Raw genomic sequence first — 13,974 nt, forward strand, 5'->3', positions numbered from 1 at the left:
GACTGTTGCTTGTTATTGTGCCAACAAATAGAACACATAAAATTGCTATAGACATTTCCTTGGTTATCTCCATTTGGGAAATAGTTTTCATAGCCCACCAAAAAAAAAAAAATCTTGAGGCTTCCAAACTCATCATGGAAACATAAAAACATTCATTTTTATTTTACTGAGAACTAAAATCAATTATGGATAAAACACCAAAATGTTGCATGAATGTTTTAATTTTGATTTGATAACTTACAGAAAAAGAAATGTTTTCTTTAATGCTATTTTAAATATTGGATTTGCCATGGTCTAGCCTTGAGCTCTGTGGTAAAGGGTTGGACTTGATGATCTGTGAGGTCTCTTCCAACCCTAATGATACTGTGATACTGTGATACTGTGATTTTAAAACTGAAAATGCATTTTGTAGTTCTGATAGCATGTGAATTTATTTAATTTTCTGCTGATATAAATGAAAGAATGACAATAAAAGAAATGTCATTCGAAGCATAAATGGAATGAAAACTTTCTTCAGGAAAGGAGATTATTTTTTAGGTGTTTCCTTGAATGAAATAATTGTTTGGGTTTTTTAAATCACAGAATCATAGATGGTTTAGGTTGGAAGGGACCTCAAAGATCATCCAGTTCCAACCCTTTGCCATAGGCAGGGACACCTCCCACTAGAATAAGTCACTCAAGGCCTCATTCAGCCTGGCCTTGAACACCTCCAGGGAGGCAGCATCCTCCCTGGGCAACCTGTGCCAATGTTTCACTACCCTCACTCTAAAGAACTTCTTCCTAACATCTAGTTTAAATCTCCTCTCTTCCAGTTTAAACCTATTACTCCTCATCCTGTCATTACAAGACCTTGTAAATATTCCCTCCCTAGCTTTGCTGTAGGCCCCCTGCAGATATTGGAAGGCCATTCCAAGGTCTCCTCAAAGCCTTCTCTTCTCCAGACTGAAGAGCCCCAACTCTCGTAGCCTGTCCTCATAGCAGAGCTGCTCCAGCCCTCAGATCATCTTTGTGACCCTCCTCTGGATTCGCTCCATTAGTTTGGTGTCCTTCTTGTGTGGGGGCTCCAGAACTGGACACAGTACTCCAGGTGGGGTGTGACGAGTGCAGAGTCAAGGGGGAGAATCCCCTCCCTTGCCCTGCTGGCCACACTGCTCTTGCTGCAGCCCCGAACATGGTTGCTGTCTGGGCTGCAGCCACACTGCTGGCTCATGTTGAGCTTTCCATCAACCCAGACCCCCAGGTCCTTTTCCTCAGGGCTGCTCTCAGCCATTTGCCACCCAGCCTGTATCTGTGCTTGGGATTGAGCCAACCCAGGTGCAGGCCATGTTGAATTTCATGAAGTTGCCCTGGGTCCACTTCTCCAGCCTGTCCAGGCCCCTCTGGATGGATCCTTTCCCTCTAGCAAGTCAGCTGTGCCCCACAGCTTGATGTCGTTTGCAAACTTGATGAGGATTCACTGGACTCTTCTGTCCCTGACAAAGATGTTAAACAGCACTGGTCCCAGCACTGTCACAAGTGGATGCCACTTGTCAGTGGTCTCCAGGTGGATCACCACTCTCTGCATGCGACCATCCAGTCCTTACTTTTGCCCTCTGGGACTTGGACATTGTGGTTGGAGCCCTTGCTATTGAAGGCTGAGGCAAAAAAGTCACTGAGCACTTCAGCCTTATCCACATCCTTTGTCACCAGCTCTCCATTTCCCTTCTGGAAGGGTCCCACATTCTCCCCAGTCCTCCTTTTCTTACTAATATATCTGAAGAAGTTCTTCTTGTTCCCCTCAGTGTCCCCAGACAGATCTAATTCCAGCTGTCCTTTAGCTTTCCTAACCTGAGCTCTGGTTGCACAAACTATTTCTTTGTATTCACCCCAGGTTCCCTGTCCTTGCTTCCACTCTCTGTAGGCTTTCTTCTTGCATCTAAGTGTGCCCAGGAGCTCTCTATTCATCCATGCAGGCCTCCTGGCATTCTTACCTGCCTTCCTCTTTTTTGGGATGCATTGCTCCTGGGCCTGGAGGAGGTGATCCTTGAACATTGACCAGCTTTCCTGGCCCCCCTTCCTTCCAGAGTTTTTTTTCCCATGGCACCCTGCCAAGGAGGTCCCTGAGGAGGTTGAAATCAGTTCTTCTGAAGTCCAGAGCAGTGAGTCTGCTATGCACCCTGCTTGATGCCTTGAGGATCTTAAACTCTACCATTCCATGGTCACTGCAGCCAAAGCTACCCTTCAGCTGCACTTCACTCACCAGCCGCTCCTTGTTGGTGAGAACTAAGTCCAGCATAGTGCCTTTTCTTGTAGATTCCTCTACCACTTGCAGGAGGAAGTTATCATCAGTGCATTCCAGGAACCTCTTGGATTGCTGGTGCTCTACTGTGTTGTCCTTCCAAAAGATGTCAGGGTGGTTGAAGTCCCCCATGAGGACCAGGGCCTGTGATAGTGAAGCTTCTCCTATTTGTATGTAAAGGACCTCATCTGCTTCACCTCAAATGAAGTTTGAATTCTGTGTTAAATATTTAAGATATGCAATACTTCCAATAAGAAATAGTAATAAACAGACTATAGTGACTTAGTTTTTTTTAAACAAAAACATTAGAAACATAAAAAAATAACCTTCTGAGGTGCAGGACATTGTAACACAACTGTAGAAGTGGTGATAATTGCTGCAGGAATTGTGCTGTTAGCTGTCATTTATGTTGCTCTTATGCCAAATCATTTTATATGACCTTAAAATCAATTTTTTTTTTCCATTTTAATGCACATAAAGGTTGCAACTTTAAAGGATTCATGCACATTTTTGCTAGTTTCAGTAGCCTATGAATGTTACACCTATAAAATCATGTACCTGTTTAGGTTCCTGGTCTGTGAGGTGAAGTTTAGTGTACCTGTTTTCTCTTTGGTTGTGATGAATGCTCTCACATGCTTTACCCCTGTATTCTGCACTGGTTAGACCTCACCTTGAGTACTGTGTTCAGTTCTGGGCCCCCCAGTTTAGAAGGGACATTGAGATGCTTGAGCGTGTCCAGAGAAGGGCGACGAGGCTGGGGAGAGGCCTTGAGCACAGCCCTACGAGGAGAGGCTGAGGGAGCTGGGGTTGTTTAGCCTGGAGAAGAGGAGGCTCAGGGGTGACCTTATTGCTGTCTACAACTACCTGAGGGGTGGTTGTGGCCAGGAGGAGGTTGCTCTCTTCTCTCAGGTGGCCAGCACCAGAACAAGAGGACACAGCCTCAGGCTGTGCCAGGGGAAATTTAGGCTGGAGGTGAGGAGAAAGTTCTTCACTGAGAGAGTCATTGGACACTGGAATGGGCTGCCCGGGGAGGTGGTGGAGTCGCCGTCCCTGGGGCTGTTCAAGGCAAGGTTGGACGTGGCACTTGGTGCCATGGTCTGGCCTTGAGCTCTGTGGTAAAGGGTTGGACTTGATGATCTGTGAGGTCTCTTCCAACCTTGGTGATACTGTGATACTGTGATACCAGAATGTAGCTAATAATAGTTACAATGTTCCAAGTGAGGTTTTTCATGTGCCTGCTATAGCTCCAGAAAAGAATCATGCCTGGGAAATTCTACATGTGAATGAATGTTCCTTTTTTTTTCCTCCTCTCTCCCTCTCCCGCTCCTTCTCCCTCTCCCTTCTATTTCAACTGCTTATCATATCTCCTAGTATAAAATTAGGCATCTCAGGGAAGAAGAGTCTAATTCATCTTGCTCTGTTTTTAATTCAGGTGAAGTGCCACCAATGAGATGGATAGTAAATTTTGACCGAGATCTTCTAGATGGTCTGGTACTGGCAGCACAGCTGGCATCTTATTGTCCATATTTGGTAAGGACTTGCCTTAATATTGTGCAAGTTTTATACAGCTTATTAATATAAGTGGGTTTATATTTTATTTTCCTTTGGAATTGTTGTCTTGTATGTTTTTTAAAGAGGAACTACTCCCTCCTCCCCAACGTATAGCAGGTCTGAAGTGACTATTTCAGCATAGTTATCTTTTTTTCCCTTTGGGTATGTGCTTCATGGGGTATTTCAGTTTGAAATTTAGATGTGAAAATCCAAAAGTAGTAATTTTGATTAGTGAAAGATCAAGAGTTTGATTTCTTTGTCTTCTCTAGATTGCTACTCACTTTGTAAGAATGTATACTAATCCAAGAGTGCCTGAGCAGTTTCTGCACAACTGTTTGATACTTGTGAATGCTATGAATGCTGTCAATCTGGCTATAGGCATAAAGGTAAGTGATTTTATACTAGCAGTTTTTATACAATGTTAAATTATTAGCATTTTATTTTTCTTTCATGACAGAACTATTGCACATCAGAGCAAAATGACATTTTACTGAAGTACTTTTACTTCCTGTATAATGGAAACCAAACTACTGCTTCATTTGAGTACATTTAATTACAAATAAATTTGATAATTCCTTGCTTTGTGGAATCACATACATGTAAAACTAGCCAAACAAAAGATTCATTCAGTTCAGTTTCTAGCATCATAAATCACTCATTGAAAACCTGAGTGGAATTTTTTATTACATTCTAAAGCAATTTAGAAAAAAAAATATATATTTAAGAACAAACATCATACACTTAAGAAGGAGTGGTAAAAAAATTATGAGTGTCTGGTAACAGCTATGTATATCTTTCTAATAACAAAGGTGCAGAAGGGCTCTGTTCCAGGTTTGATGCACACAGATGTCAATAAATTTGAACTCTTAGTGAGAATAATGCTAGAAGCTGTGAGCTTCTGATGTTCTTTTTTTGGGGGGAATAAGGTAATACTGCTGTTAGTTTCTTTTAAAATATGGATTCACTTGGGATCATTTTTGTATGTTTAGTAACACAGAATCATAGAATCAACCAGGTTGGAAGAGACCTCCAAGATCATCCAGTCCAACCTAGCACCCAGCTCTCTCCAGTCAACTAGACCATGGCACTAAGTGCCTCATCCAGTCTTTTCTTGAACACCTCCAGGGACAGTGACTCCACTACCTCCCTGGGCAGCCCATTCCAATGCCAATCACTCTCTCTGGGAAGAATTTCCTCCTAACATCCAGCCTAGACCTCCCCTGGCACAACTTGAGACTGTGTGCCCATGTTTTATTACTGGTTGCCTGGGAGAAGAGACCAACCCCCACCTGGCTATCTCTATCTTTTTTTTCCCACTAGCCTAGAGCTTAAATTTTTAGATATATTTTACCCTTGGATATTATTTCTTTTCTTTTTTTTTTTCTGTTTTCCTCTAAAGCTGTTTTTCTCCTGCTCACAGTATGCATTTCATTAGCTGACCATTTGTGAGTTATTTATAGCTGTGGGTTCTAGTAGCATCACATAAAGATAAAACACATTTTTCACAGAGACTTGGTCAATTAAAAAAGTTGCTACCACAGCCAAACCAAGTAAAGCAAAGCTCTGCAACCTGGTCAACAATCTCTCAGACAGAGAAGAATTGTCAAGCTCCAGTGCTGAGGCCCTGTAAGTGTACTACAAAGCTTATTGCCTTTTAACAGCAATGCCAAGGCTGTATTACAAGGTTAAATGCTCTCAGGGACTCCTGCCCTTATCTTCCATGTACTGGCTGCATGTGTTAGTTACCTATTTATTAGCTATTTAAAATAGCAGATTTCCTCTTATTTTCCTTTCTTCCCTTGCTCACTGATTCATTAAAAATCTTGTCCTTACCAAAACTGTAAAAAACTGTTTAAGGTTACATAATTCACTTCAGAATTTGCAAAGTGATGCAGCTTTTTTCATGAACAAAGCGAATGCAGGGACAGGGATGGGCTGGAGTGAGTGTGGAACATACTGGGCTGCCTAGGAGAGCAGAAGAGGACAGAGTAGGATACGATTTTCTAGTGTAGAAGGAAATTTCCCTGATGAATTATTAAGAATCTGAGTCAGAGATGTGTTGTGAACAAAGTCATGTGAAAGGAGGCTGAATTGCAACTTTTTCACAGTATCACAGTATTATTAGGATTGGAAGAGACCTCATAGATCATCAAGTCCAACCCTTTACCACAGAGCTCAAGGCTAGACCATGGCACCAAGTGCCACGTCCAATCCTGCCTTGAAGTGCCCCAGGGACGGCGACTCCACCACCTCCCCGGGCAGCCCATTCCAGTGTCCAATGACTCTCTCAGTGAAGAACTTTCTCCTCACCTCCAGCCTAAATCTCCCCTGGCGTAGCTTGAGGCTGTGTCCTCTCGTTCTGGCACTGGCCACCTGAGAGAAGAGAGCAACCTCCCCTTGGCCACAACCACCCCTCAGGTAGTTGTAGACAGCAATAAGGTCCCCCCTGAGCCTCCTCTTCTCCAGGCTAACCAATCCCAGCTCCCTCAGCCTCTCCTTGTAGGGCTGTGCTCAAGGCCTCTCCCCAGCCTCATTGCCCTTCTCTGGACACGCTCAAGCATTTCGATTTCCCTTCTAAACTGGGGGGCCCAGAACTGAACACAGTACTCAAGGTGAGGTCTAACCAGTGCAGAGTACAGGGGCAGAATGACCTCCCTGCTCCTGCTGACCACACCATTCCTGATGCAGGCCAGGATGCCACTGGCTCTCTTGGCCACCTGGGCACACTGCTGGCTCATGTTCAGGCGGGTATCGATCAACACCCCCAGATCCCTCTCTGTTTGGCTGTTCTCCAGCCACTCCGACCCCAGCCTGTATCTCCCCCCCCGCCCCCCCCCCCCCCTTCAATTAAGCTATGATTACATGGAAAAAAGTACCCCTGCTATTTTCAGTTGTATCAGCTGCTGTCTTGCTTTTGCATCCTGACACACACACACACTGTTGTTGTAAAGGGCTTCACTATGAAAGGCCAAACCAAGGAAATCTGGCTTTATATATGTGACTGATAGGAAGTGGAAAAGAATAATTTAGGTATAATCCTCAAGATGAAGGCATATTTTGCCTCAGTTTTTAAGAAGAACAACCAGTCAGTTTAGCATGATAAAGGTGGAAGCATAACTCCAGAGCTTTCTCTTTAATGCACGTTAAGACTACAGTATCTACAATGCTCAAATATTATTAGTTCAGCATATTTTTAAGGTGCTGCTGTTTTTATAAATGGGGTAATCCACCTCTGCATAGACTAGGTATTCAAACAGAGCTGTATAATTAGTTATCACCAGAAAAAGGAGCAGATCTTGGCTTTTCAAAGTCTGTAAATTATGTAAAAAGGTGCTTTTTACATAATGTATTGCAATTCATATATGACCTCCAAGACTACTGTAGAAATTTCTTAAGCTTTTTGATCTTCAGCAATAAAATCAGCAAAATGTATCAATCCTATTGCTGAACTGTCCTAATTTGGGATTTTTTCTGATGGTCTTATCTCTTAAATTTAGCAGGCTAGAATGTTTCAAAAGTATTGACAAAGTACCTGACTGTCAGGCAATCACTGCTTCTCTGCTTTCAGGACAGCTTTGCAATAATTAATGCAGGGATGGTTGTGATAACACAAGCTAAGATACTTACTAGGTCTGGAATGGATGGCACCTTTGATCACTTTAAAAATCTAAGATTCTGTAATAATAGAGGAGTTTAGCTGCCTGGACAACTTCAGCTGTAAGTTTAAGTAGTACCTCTAACAGAGTTCAAAGCTTTAAAATCCTTTTCAAGATTAAGGTGTAGGCTTAAGATGGAGTACTTTGGGCAAGAAATTCTTTGTTTGCACTTTCTAATCATGACTGACAGTTCAACTCTGGAGTATTAAGGGTGTCTGTCTGTGTTTTTCTTTATGTTTGATATTTTAAAGTTCTAAACTGATTTCATTTGAAGAGGACTCCTCAGAAAGCCCAATGTAAAATATTACAAGATAGGATGGTGGATAGCTGTGATATGAAAGGAATATATGTGACAAGGATAGATCAGGAGAGAGATGCAGTGATTTGGGACAGCCAGTAGAAGAACTCAATTTCCTACTGACTGATATAAAACAGAGTCAACAATACTGATATTTATACTTGGGATCAAGTAAAAGGGAGGATATTTTCACACCTATAGAAGATGTTCATGTAAAGTTGAAGAATGTTAAGAAGCTGGAAATGACTGTGAGTGTTCTTTTGAAAGGAAGGGAGGAATGTAAACAGTGTTTCTTCACAGACTCACATCAAAGAGCAGGTGTCTGACTAAATAGCTATTCTGTTTCCTTCATCCTGCTGCTTTAGAAACAGTATCCATTCCCTTAATATACTGGATGGTATTGAAATGCTGGATTAGATGGTTCATTATGAAAATTGCCTTATAAGAATAACTTTAAAAAGATTTATAGTAGTTTTTCCCCTCTGATGCTCTATTTAGGTAATAAACATCTAATCTTGTTGAGGACAAGAATATAGGTGGTCATAAAAATAAAAAAAGTGGGAGCTGAAGTGCAGTCCTGTGAAAATTGGTACAATGTCCTTTATAGAAGAAATAATAATGAATAGGAATGTTTTTTTCTTTAATTATTCTCAGAGGTTCCTGGAAATGTTGATAGTGTTGACAGTAAGTGGTAAAGTGACGCTTTACTGGCAGCATCAACAAAAAATTGGGCTGATACAACTTTCCTCTCATTGTTTACTAAGAGATTTTGGTCCCCAAAAGGTACAGTAATAACAAAATGTGCCCATGAAGAGGATGTGTTATCTAAAGCATTAATCAATTTAATTAAAAAAGGCAAAGCTTGAAAAATATTTCACAACAGTAGTTGTGCCAAAAACCTGAGCTCTTTATTCAATATAGGTCAACTAATGTTGCATTTTAGTAGATGGAGTGTATTTACTTCTAACTTCTTCATTAATCTGACCTCTTCAAAAGTGTCATGTTAACATTTTCATTGCTTTCTTAACTTACCTTGAAAAGATGATAATTAAGGGTTCCACTGGAACATCTCATTCCCCTGCCATACTACTGCAGCTGGAGTCATCTGGCAGATTCCAGTTAGATTTGCCCTGTTCTCAGGAAGGATCTCACAGTACCTCTGTACTCTCTTCTCCTGAAATTTTGCTTCATATCTAACACATTGCAGGCTTGCTGGTTTTTCCAAGGTACATTTCAGGAACTTGCTTATAGAGGGAAATACATATGCAGAGAAGGAAAGCTTATACTGGATTTGCTCACAGCTTGCTAGTCTTGAATCAGCAAATACATTTGTGTTTACAATGCATATGCAAGACTATTTTTGTCCCTATGTAAGCTAAGCCTATGCAGCAGTCACTGGTATGACTATTGCTCATCTGGAGAGATGTGTGCTGTAGTTATAAAAGAATATTATATCAGCTGAGGTGTGTTTGCCCATGTCCTTAGAAATGGATGCTAAACTTTCAATAGCTGCTGACTAGAAAAAGCTCCTGTTCCTTATTGCTAATGTATTTGAATGTAAAGTGTCTGCTAGAGGCTGCCAATTTCCTAGTAGTAGTAGTAGTAGTAGTAGTACAACTGTTTCCTTAACATAAACTTCTGTGATTTAAAAGTGTCTTGTACCTGTTTTCTGGCTCTCTCTTGTAACAGTATAGATCTAATAGACCTTGACTTTATGTATATACATCACTTTTAAGTAATGTACAGGTCAATATTAAAATGAATAGAAATGTACTCTGTCTGTTCTCTGAGTGGTTTACAGCTGCAAATTCATGATACGATGAAACTGTGTGAAAGAGGAAGCTGTATTATAGAGTGATGGGATGAGATTACTTGTAGTTATGTGCTACTCATCCAAGGTGCTTAGAGACAGTGGAAATTAGCAGCAGCACAACATATCAGATTTTTTTTTGTCTGAGAATTGGACAAAGTTTTCTCCTGTAAGATGAGAGGCTTTAGAATGACAGTCACTTTCTAGGCATTACACAAAGCAGGTCCTCCCTCCTTCAAAACTTTGCTGTATTTAATGACTCAGTTAAGGGATTCAAATAAAATCTCTTGAATGAAAAAATCACCTTTTAATGGGACAATGACATGTTAATGCAGTTGTTTACTGCTATATCTATTCCCAAATGTGTCTATTTTTCAGAGTGACTGGATATTTAATTTTAAAGAAATTAACTGTAGTCATAAAAGTTTATTTAGTATACATATATAGACAGCTTTATTACAGCAACTTTATGAGTTCCTAAGCATAGAGTGTTAAAATACATAATTAATTTGATTTAGAAAGCATAGAATCTTACTTGTTTAAATCTGTAGCCTCAGCTTTCCTGCTTATATTTGTGGGAAGCCTCTTACATCATTAATTCTCTTCACTATTTGATTAACCTTCTGAAAAGTTCATATATTTAATGGATGAGTTTCTCCCTCTCTTCAGTGACTTATCAGAATCACTGAGGACTAAAGCTTTGAGTGTTTTGGAATTGCTGTTGCAATTAATTTCTATAAATCAAATATTTAAAATGCAGTAATACTTGCTACCTTGTGTAGAGTAATTTGACATGCTCTAAGTGGTCCTATGTGACCTGCTCTAGGTGGTCCTGCTCTGGCAGGTGGGTTAGATTTGAAGATCTTTCAAGGTTGTGTGATTTGCAATAAAAACATAGCTGTGGCAGTGACAATACTTTCATAAACAGTTGTAAAACTCTATCTAGGATTGGTTTGGATGGCATCTTTTATAATAAATCAACAGATTGTGAAAGATTGAGTTTTTTTAAAGATAATAAAGACATGTGTTTGTCCAGTTGGGGGATTTTATTTATGTTTTCTTTTATACTTTATTTTAACAAAATGAAATCTGTTTCTCTTCAACTCTGGGTGGTTCTAATTTTTAGCCTAGTTTTGTCATCAGAGCATGTCAGTGCTCTTCAAAATTCTGACAAGATTCTTATGCATCTGTGGGCCCAATATAATTATTAAAAGTAAGACTGAAAATGTATGTGTAATAAGAATTACTTTGAATTATTTTGGTTTTCATCTTCATATCTCTAAAGTATACTGGCAAAATTTTAACTGAATGTCTGGTTTGGTTTTCATTGTTTTGTTTCCATTATTAGGCCACTGACATCTGTGATCCAAATCCAGTCATGATGCTTATTCTGTGTGTCTATCTATATGAAAGTCTCCCTCACTACTTACCCAAGAAGACTATAGAATTTACAGGTGCTCTCCATGCAACTGTGGTTAAACAGGTACTGATACTATTGAATTTCAATTTGTAACACTACAAGGTTAAAATAATGTAAGTATCTATCTATCTCTATCTATCTCTATCTATCTATCTATCTATCTATCTATCTATCTATTATGTACCTATCTATATATTATGTACCCACTGCGATGAATGAGTTTCATATAATACACAGAATCACAGGATGTTAGGGGTTGGAAGGCACCTCTGGGGATCATTGAGTCCAACCCCCTTGACAGAGACCAGGTCTCACAGTAATACCTCCAGATAGGTCTTGAAAGTCTCTCATAACCTCTCTGGCCAGCCTGTTCCAGTACTCTGTGACCCTTACAGTACTGAAGTTCCTCCTCACATTGAGGTGGAACTATTTGTGCTGTAGTTTATACCCATCACCCTTTGTCCTGTCACAGGGCACAAGTGAGAAGAGTTTGTTCCCTCCCTTTTGCCCCCCAGCCCTCATATATTTATAAACACTGATTAGATCCTCTCTAAGTCTTATTTTCACCTGACCAAAAAGCCTCAGGTCCCTCAGCCTCTCCTCGTAGGGCAGTGCTCCAGCCCCTTAATCATCTTTGTAGCTCTCCGTAGGACTTTTTCAAGTAGATCCCTGTCCCTGCTGAACTGAGGAGCCCAGAACTAAATGCAATATTCCAAGTGAGGTCCCACCAGGGCAGAGGAGAGGGGGAGGAGAACCTCCCTCAATCTGCTGGGCACAGTCCTCTTAATGCAGCCAGGATCCCATTGGCCTTCTTGGCCACAAGGGCACATTGCTATCCCATGCATAGCTGCTTGACTCCCAGCTCCTTCTCCACAGGGCTGCTTTCCAGTAGATCACCTCCCAGCCTTGTACAATGTATTATTCCTTCTCAGATGCAGGACTCTGCACTTACCCTTGTTGAACCTTGTTAGGTTTCTCTTTGCCCAGCTCTTCAGTCTGTCCAAGTCTTGCTGGAGAGAGACTACTAAATATAGAAGTTGGGAGCATATATCTTCTTTGGGGTTTATTTTTTTAAATTTTCTTTATTTTCATGCTTGAGATCCTCAGTTCCACTGCTGTTTTTTTCCCTATGCTTGTAAGCATGTTAAAAAATCTACAAGTCTGACAAATCTGAGATCAAAGATAGAGAGGAATAAGAGATTAACAGGAATAAGGGTACAGTGTACTCTGTAAAATGAGTTCTTAAAAAAAGTTGTTGTTGGATATTCTGTGGGAAGTCTGTATTCCTTGAGAAGATAAATGATCTACCAAGTTATTTGAATTCCTTTCTTATTTTGATATCCTTAGTCTGTATTTTGAAACTTAGATGCTGAATGCACCTTTTGTGCTCTAAAAATGGAATCAAATTGTTGTTGTAGGTGTGTCTGAAAAACCCAAGCAGCAAAGCCTTGGCGTACAATGCTATTCTTGTAGGAAGAGATGCTGGAGATTTCTCATTACCTAAAGGAAACACTGTCACCATTGCCCCTAAGTAAGTAATGTTTTTTTTCAGTGTTATTACTATGTCTAGCTTATTAATAACTTTCTGATTTAACAGTAGAGGAACTAGAAAGCCTTAGATAGCAACGTCGATGATTTCAAATTTACTTCAGCATAGACTGCCCATTGGATCACAGTTCCCCTAGGACATATCCAACTGCTCTAGCATGGAACAAGTGTGGATATCTGCTCTTGTGTGGTTCTTTCCACATAATGCAGGGAAACAGCTGCTCTAGCAGCTATAGCAGTCAGTCTCCATCTCTGACCATGATATTTCCAGTGCTGCTTCTTTTTTGGCTTGTTCCTCTGCCTTTCTGCCTCTCAAATATGCTTACACAGAGGTGCTACCAGTTTGGCTGATGGGCTCAGTTGTCCTGTCCTGAATCCATTATGGAGCCAACTGGAAGTGTCTGTGTCTTTGCTTACATTGCCACCTACACTAATTATCTGGTTATCTCTCAAGAATTAATATTTCTATATTAGTTAGCCAAGATAAAGCTGGCTTTAACCCTAAGAAGCTGAACACCAGAGAGATCTTTCAAAGATTGTATACTGACATTCTGCTCTCGTTTCTGGAATGCATCATAACATTCCCAGTGTAGCTGAGTGCCAGATCTTGAATGTAATGTAATTAATCTTTGATCTGAGACTTCCACTGTCCAGGGGGCTGGACTGCCATATAGACTTGGAGTTCCCAACAGTGATATGGTAAAGGTCTCTAGGCCCTGTTATGTGGTGGAGACATGCCTTTAAGTCATATATATAGATAGGTACTCAGTCTGAGTATCTTATCAAGAGAAATGAGGAAAGCTACTTGATTAATATTTAAAAAGACATTTCTGGGAAAGGGACCTGTTTGACTGCAAACAATATCATAGAATGTCGGGGGCTGGAAGGCACCTTGAAAGATCATCTGGTCCAGTCCCCTTGCCAGAGCAGGATCACTGAGAGCAGATCAAACTATATATAAACCAGACCTTTTATAAGAACAACAGCTTGAAGGTGAAGTCGTAAAATTTCAACCTGGAAGTAGTGAAAAGTGATTAGCAGCTAAGGGGAAGAAAATCTGAATGACAAATTGTTTAACTGTAGGGTTTTTTCAAATCACAGAACACTGAAACTTGTGCAAGAAGTGACCTCAGAAAGTTAATTAAGCTTTCTGCCTCAGATAATTTAGAGTGCTTCCTCAGAAAAATGCTTTTGTCAGATGGTAGTTATCAGAAGCAACTAAAGGATGATTTGGTTGCACCTAATGGCCTGCAGTGTATAACTACATTGGATTGTGTTATCTTGTGATTTCTGTGGGCATTAAATTCTGCAAATTTGTTTCCTCAAAAAACCTTTTTTATCATTAATTTCCTCCACTGCAGTATAACAAATAAAAGAGAAATTAATTGCTTGCTTTTTCGAAAGCAGGTACAC

General features: G+C 40.4%; 1 protein-coding gene across 1 annotated transcript in view; it reads left to right on the forward strand.

Moving 5' to 3' along the window:
* CFAP47 (cilia and flagella associated protein 47) overlaps positions 1 to 13,974 on the forward strand; it is a 287,488-nt gene that overhangs the window by 86,638 nt on the left and 186,876 nt on the right. Inside the window, exons 33-36 of the mRNA XM_064151944.1 lie at positions 3,711 to 3,808; positions 4,099 to 4,215; positions 10,942 to 11,076; positions 12,432 to 12,544. Coding sequence (XP_064008014.1) covers positions 3,711 to 3,808; positions 4,099 to 4,215; positions 10,942 to 11,076; positions 12,432 to 12,544 — 463 coding nt within the window. The remainder of the gene's footprint in view (positions 1 to 3,710; positions 3,809 to 4,098; positions 4,216 to 10,941; positions 11,077 to 12,431; positions 12,545 to 13,974) is intronic.

Source organism: Pogoniulus pusillus, chromosome 12 (genome assembly GCF_015220805.1).
Source record: "Pogoniulus pusillus isolate bPogPus1 chromosome 12, bPogPus1.pri, whole genome shotgun sequence".
NCBI classification, from domain to species: domain Eukaryota; kingdom Metazoa; phylum Chordata; class Aves; order Piciformes; family Lybiidae; genus Pogoniulus; species Pogoniulus pusillus.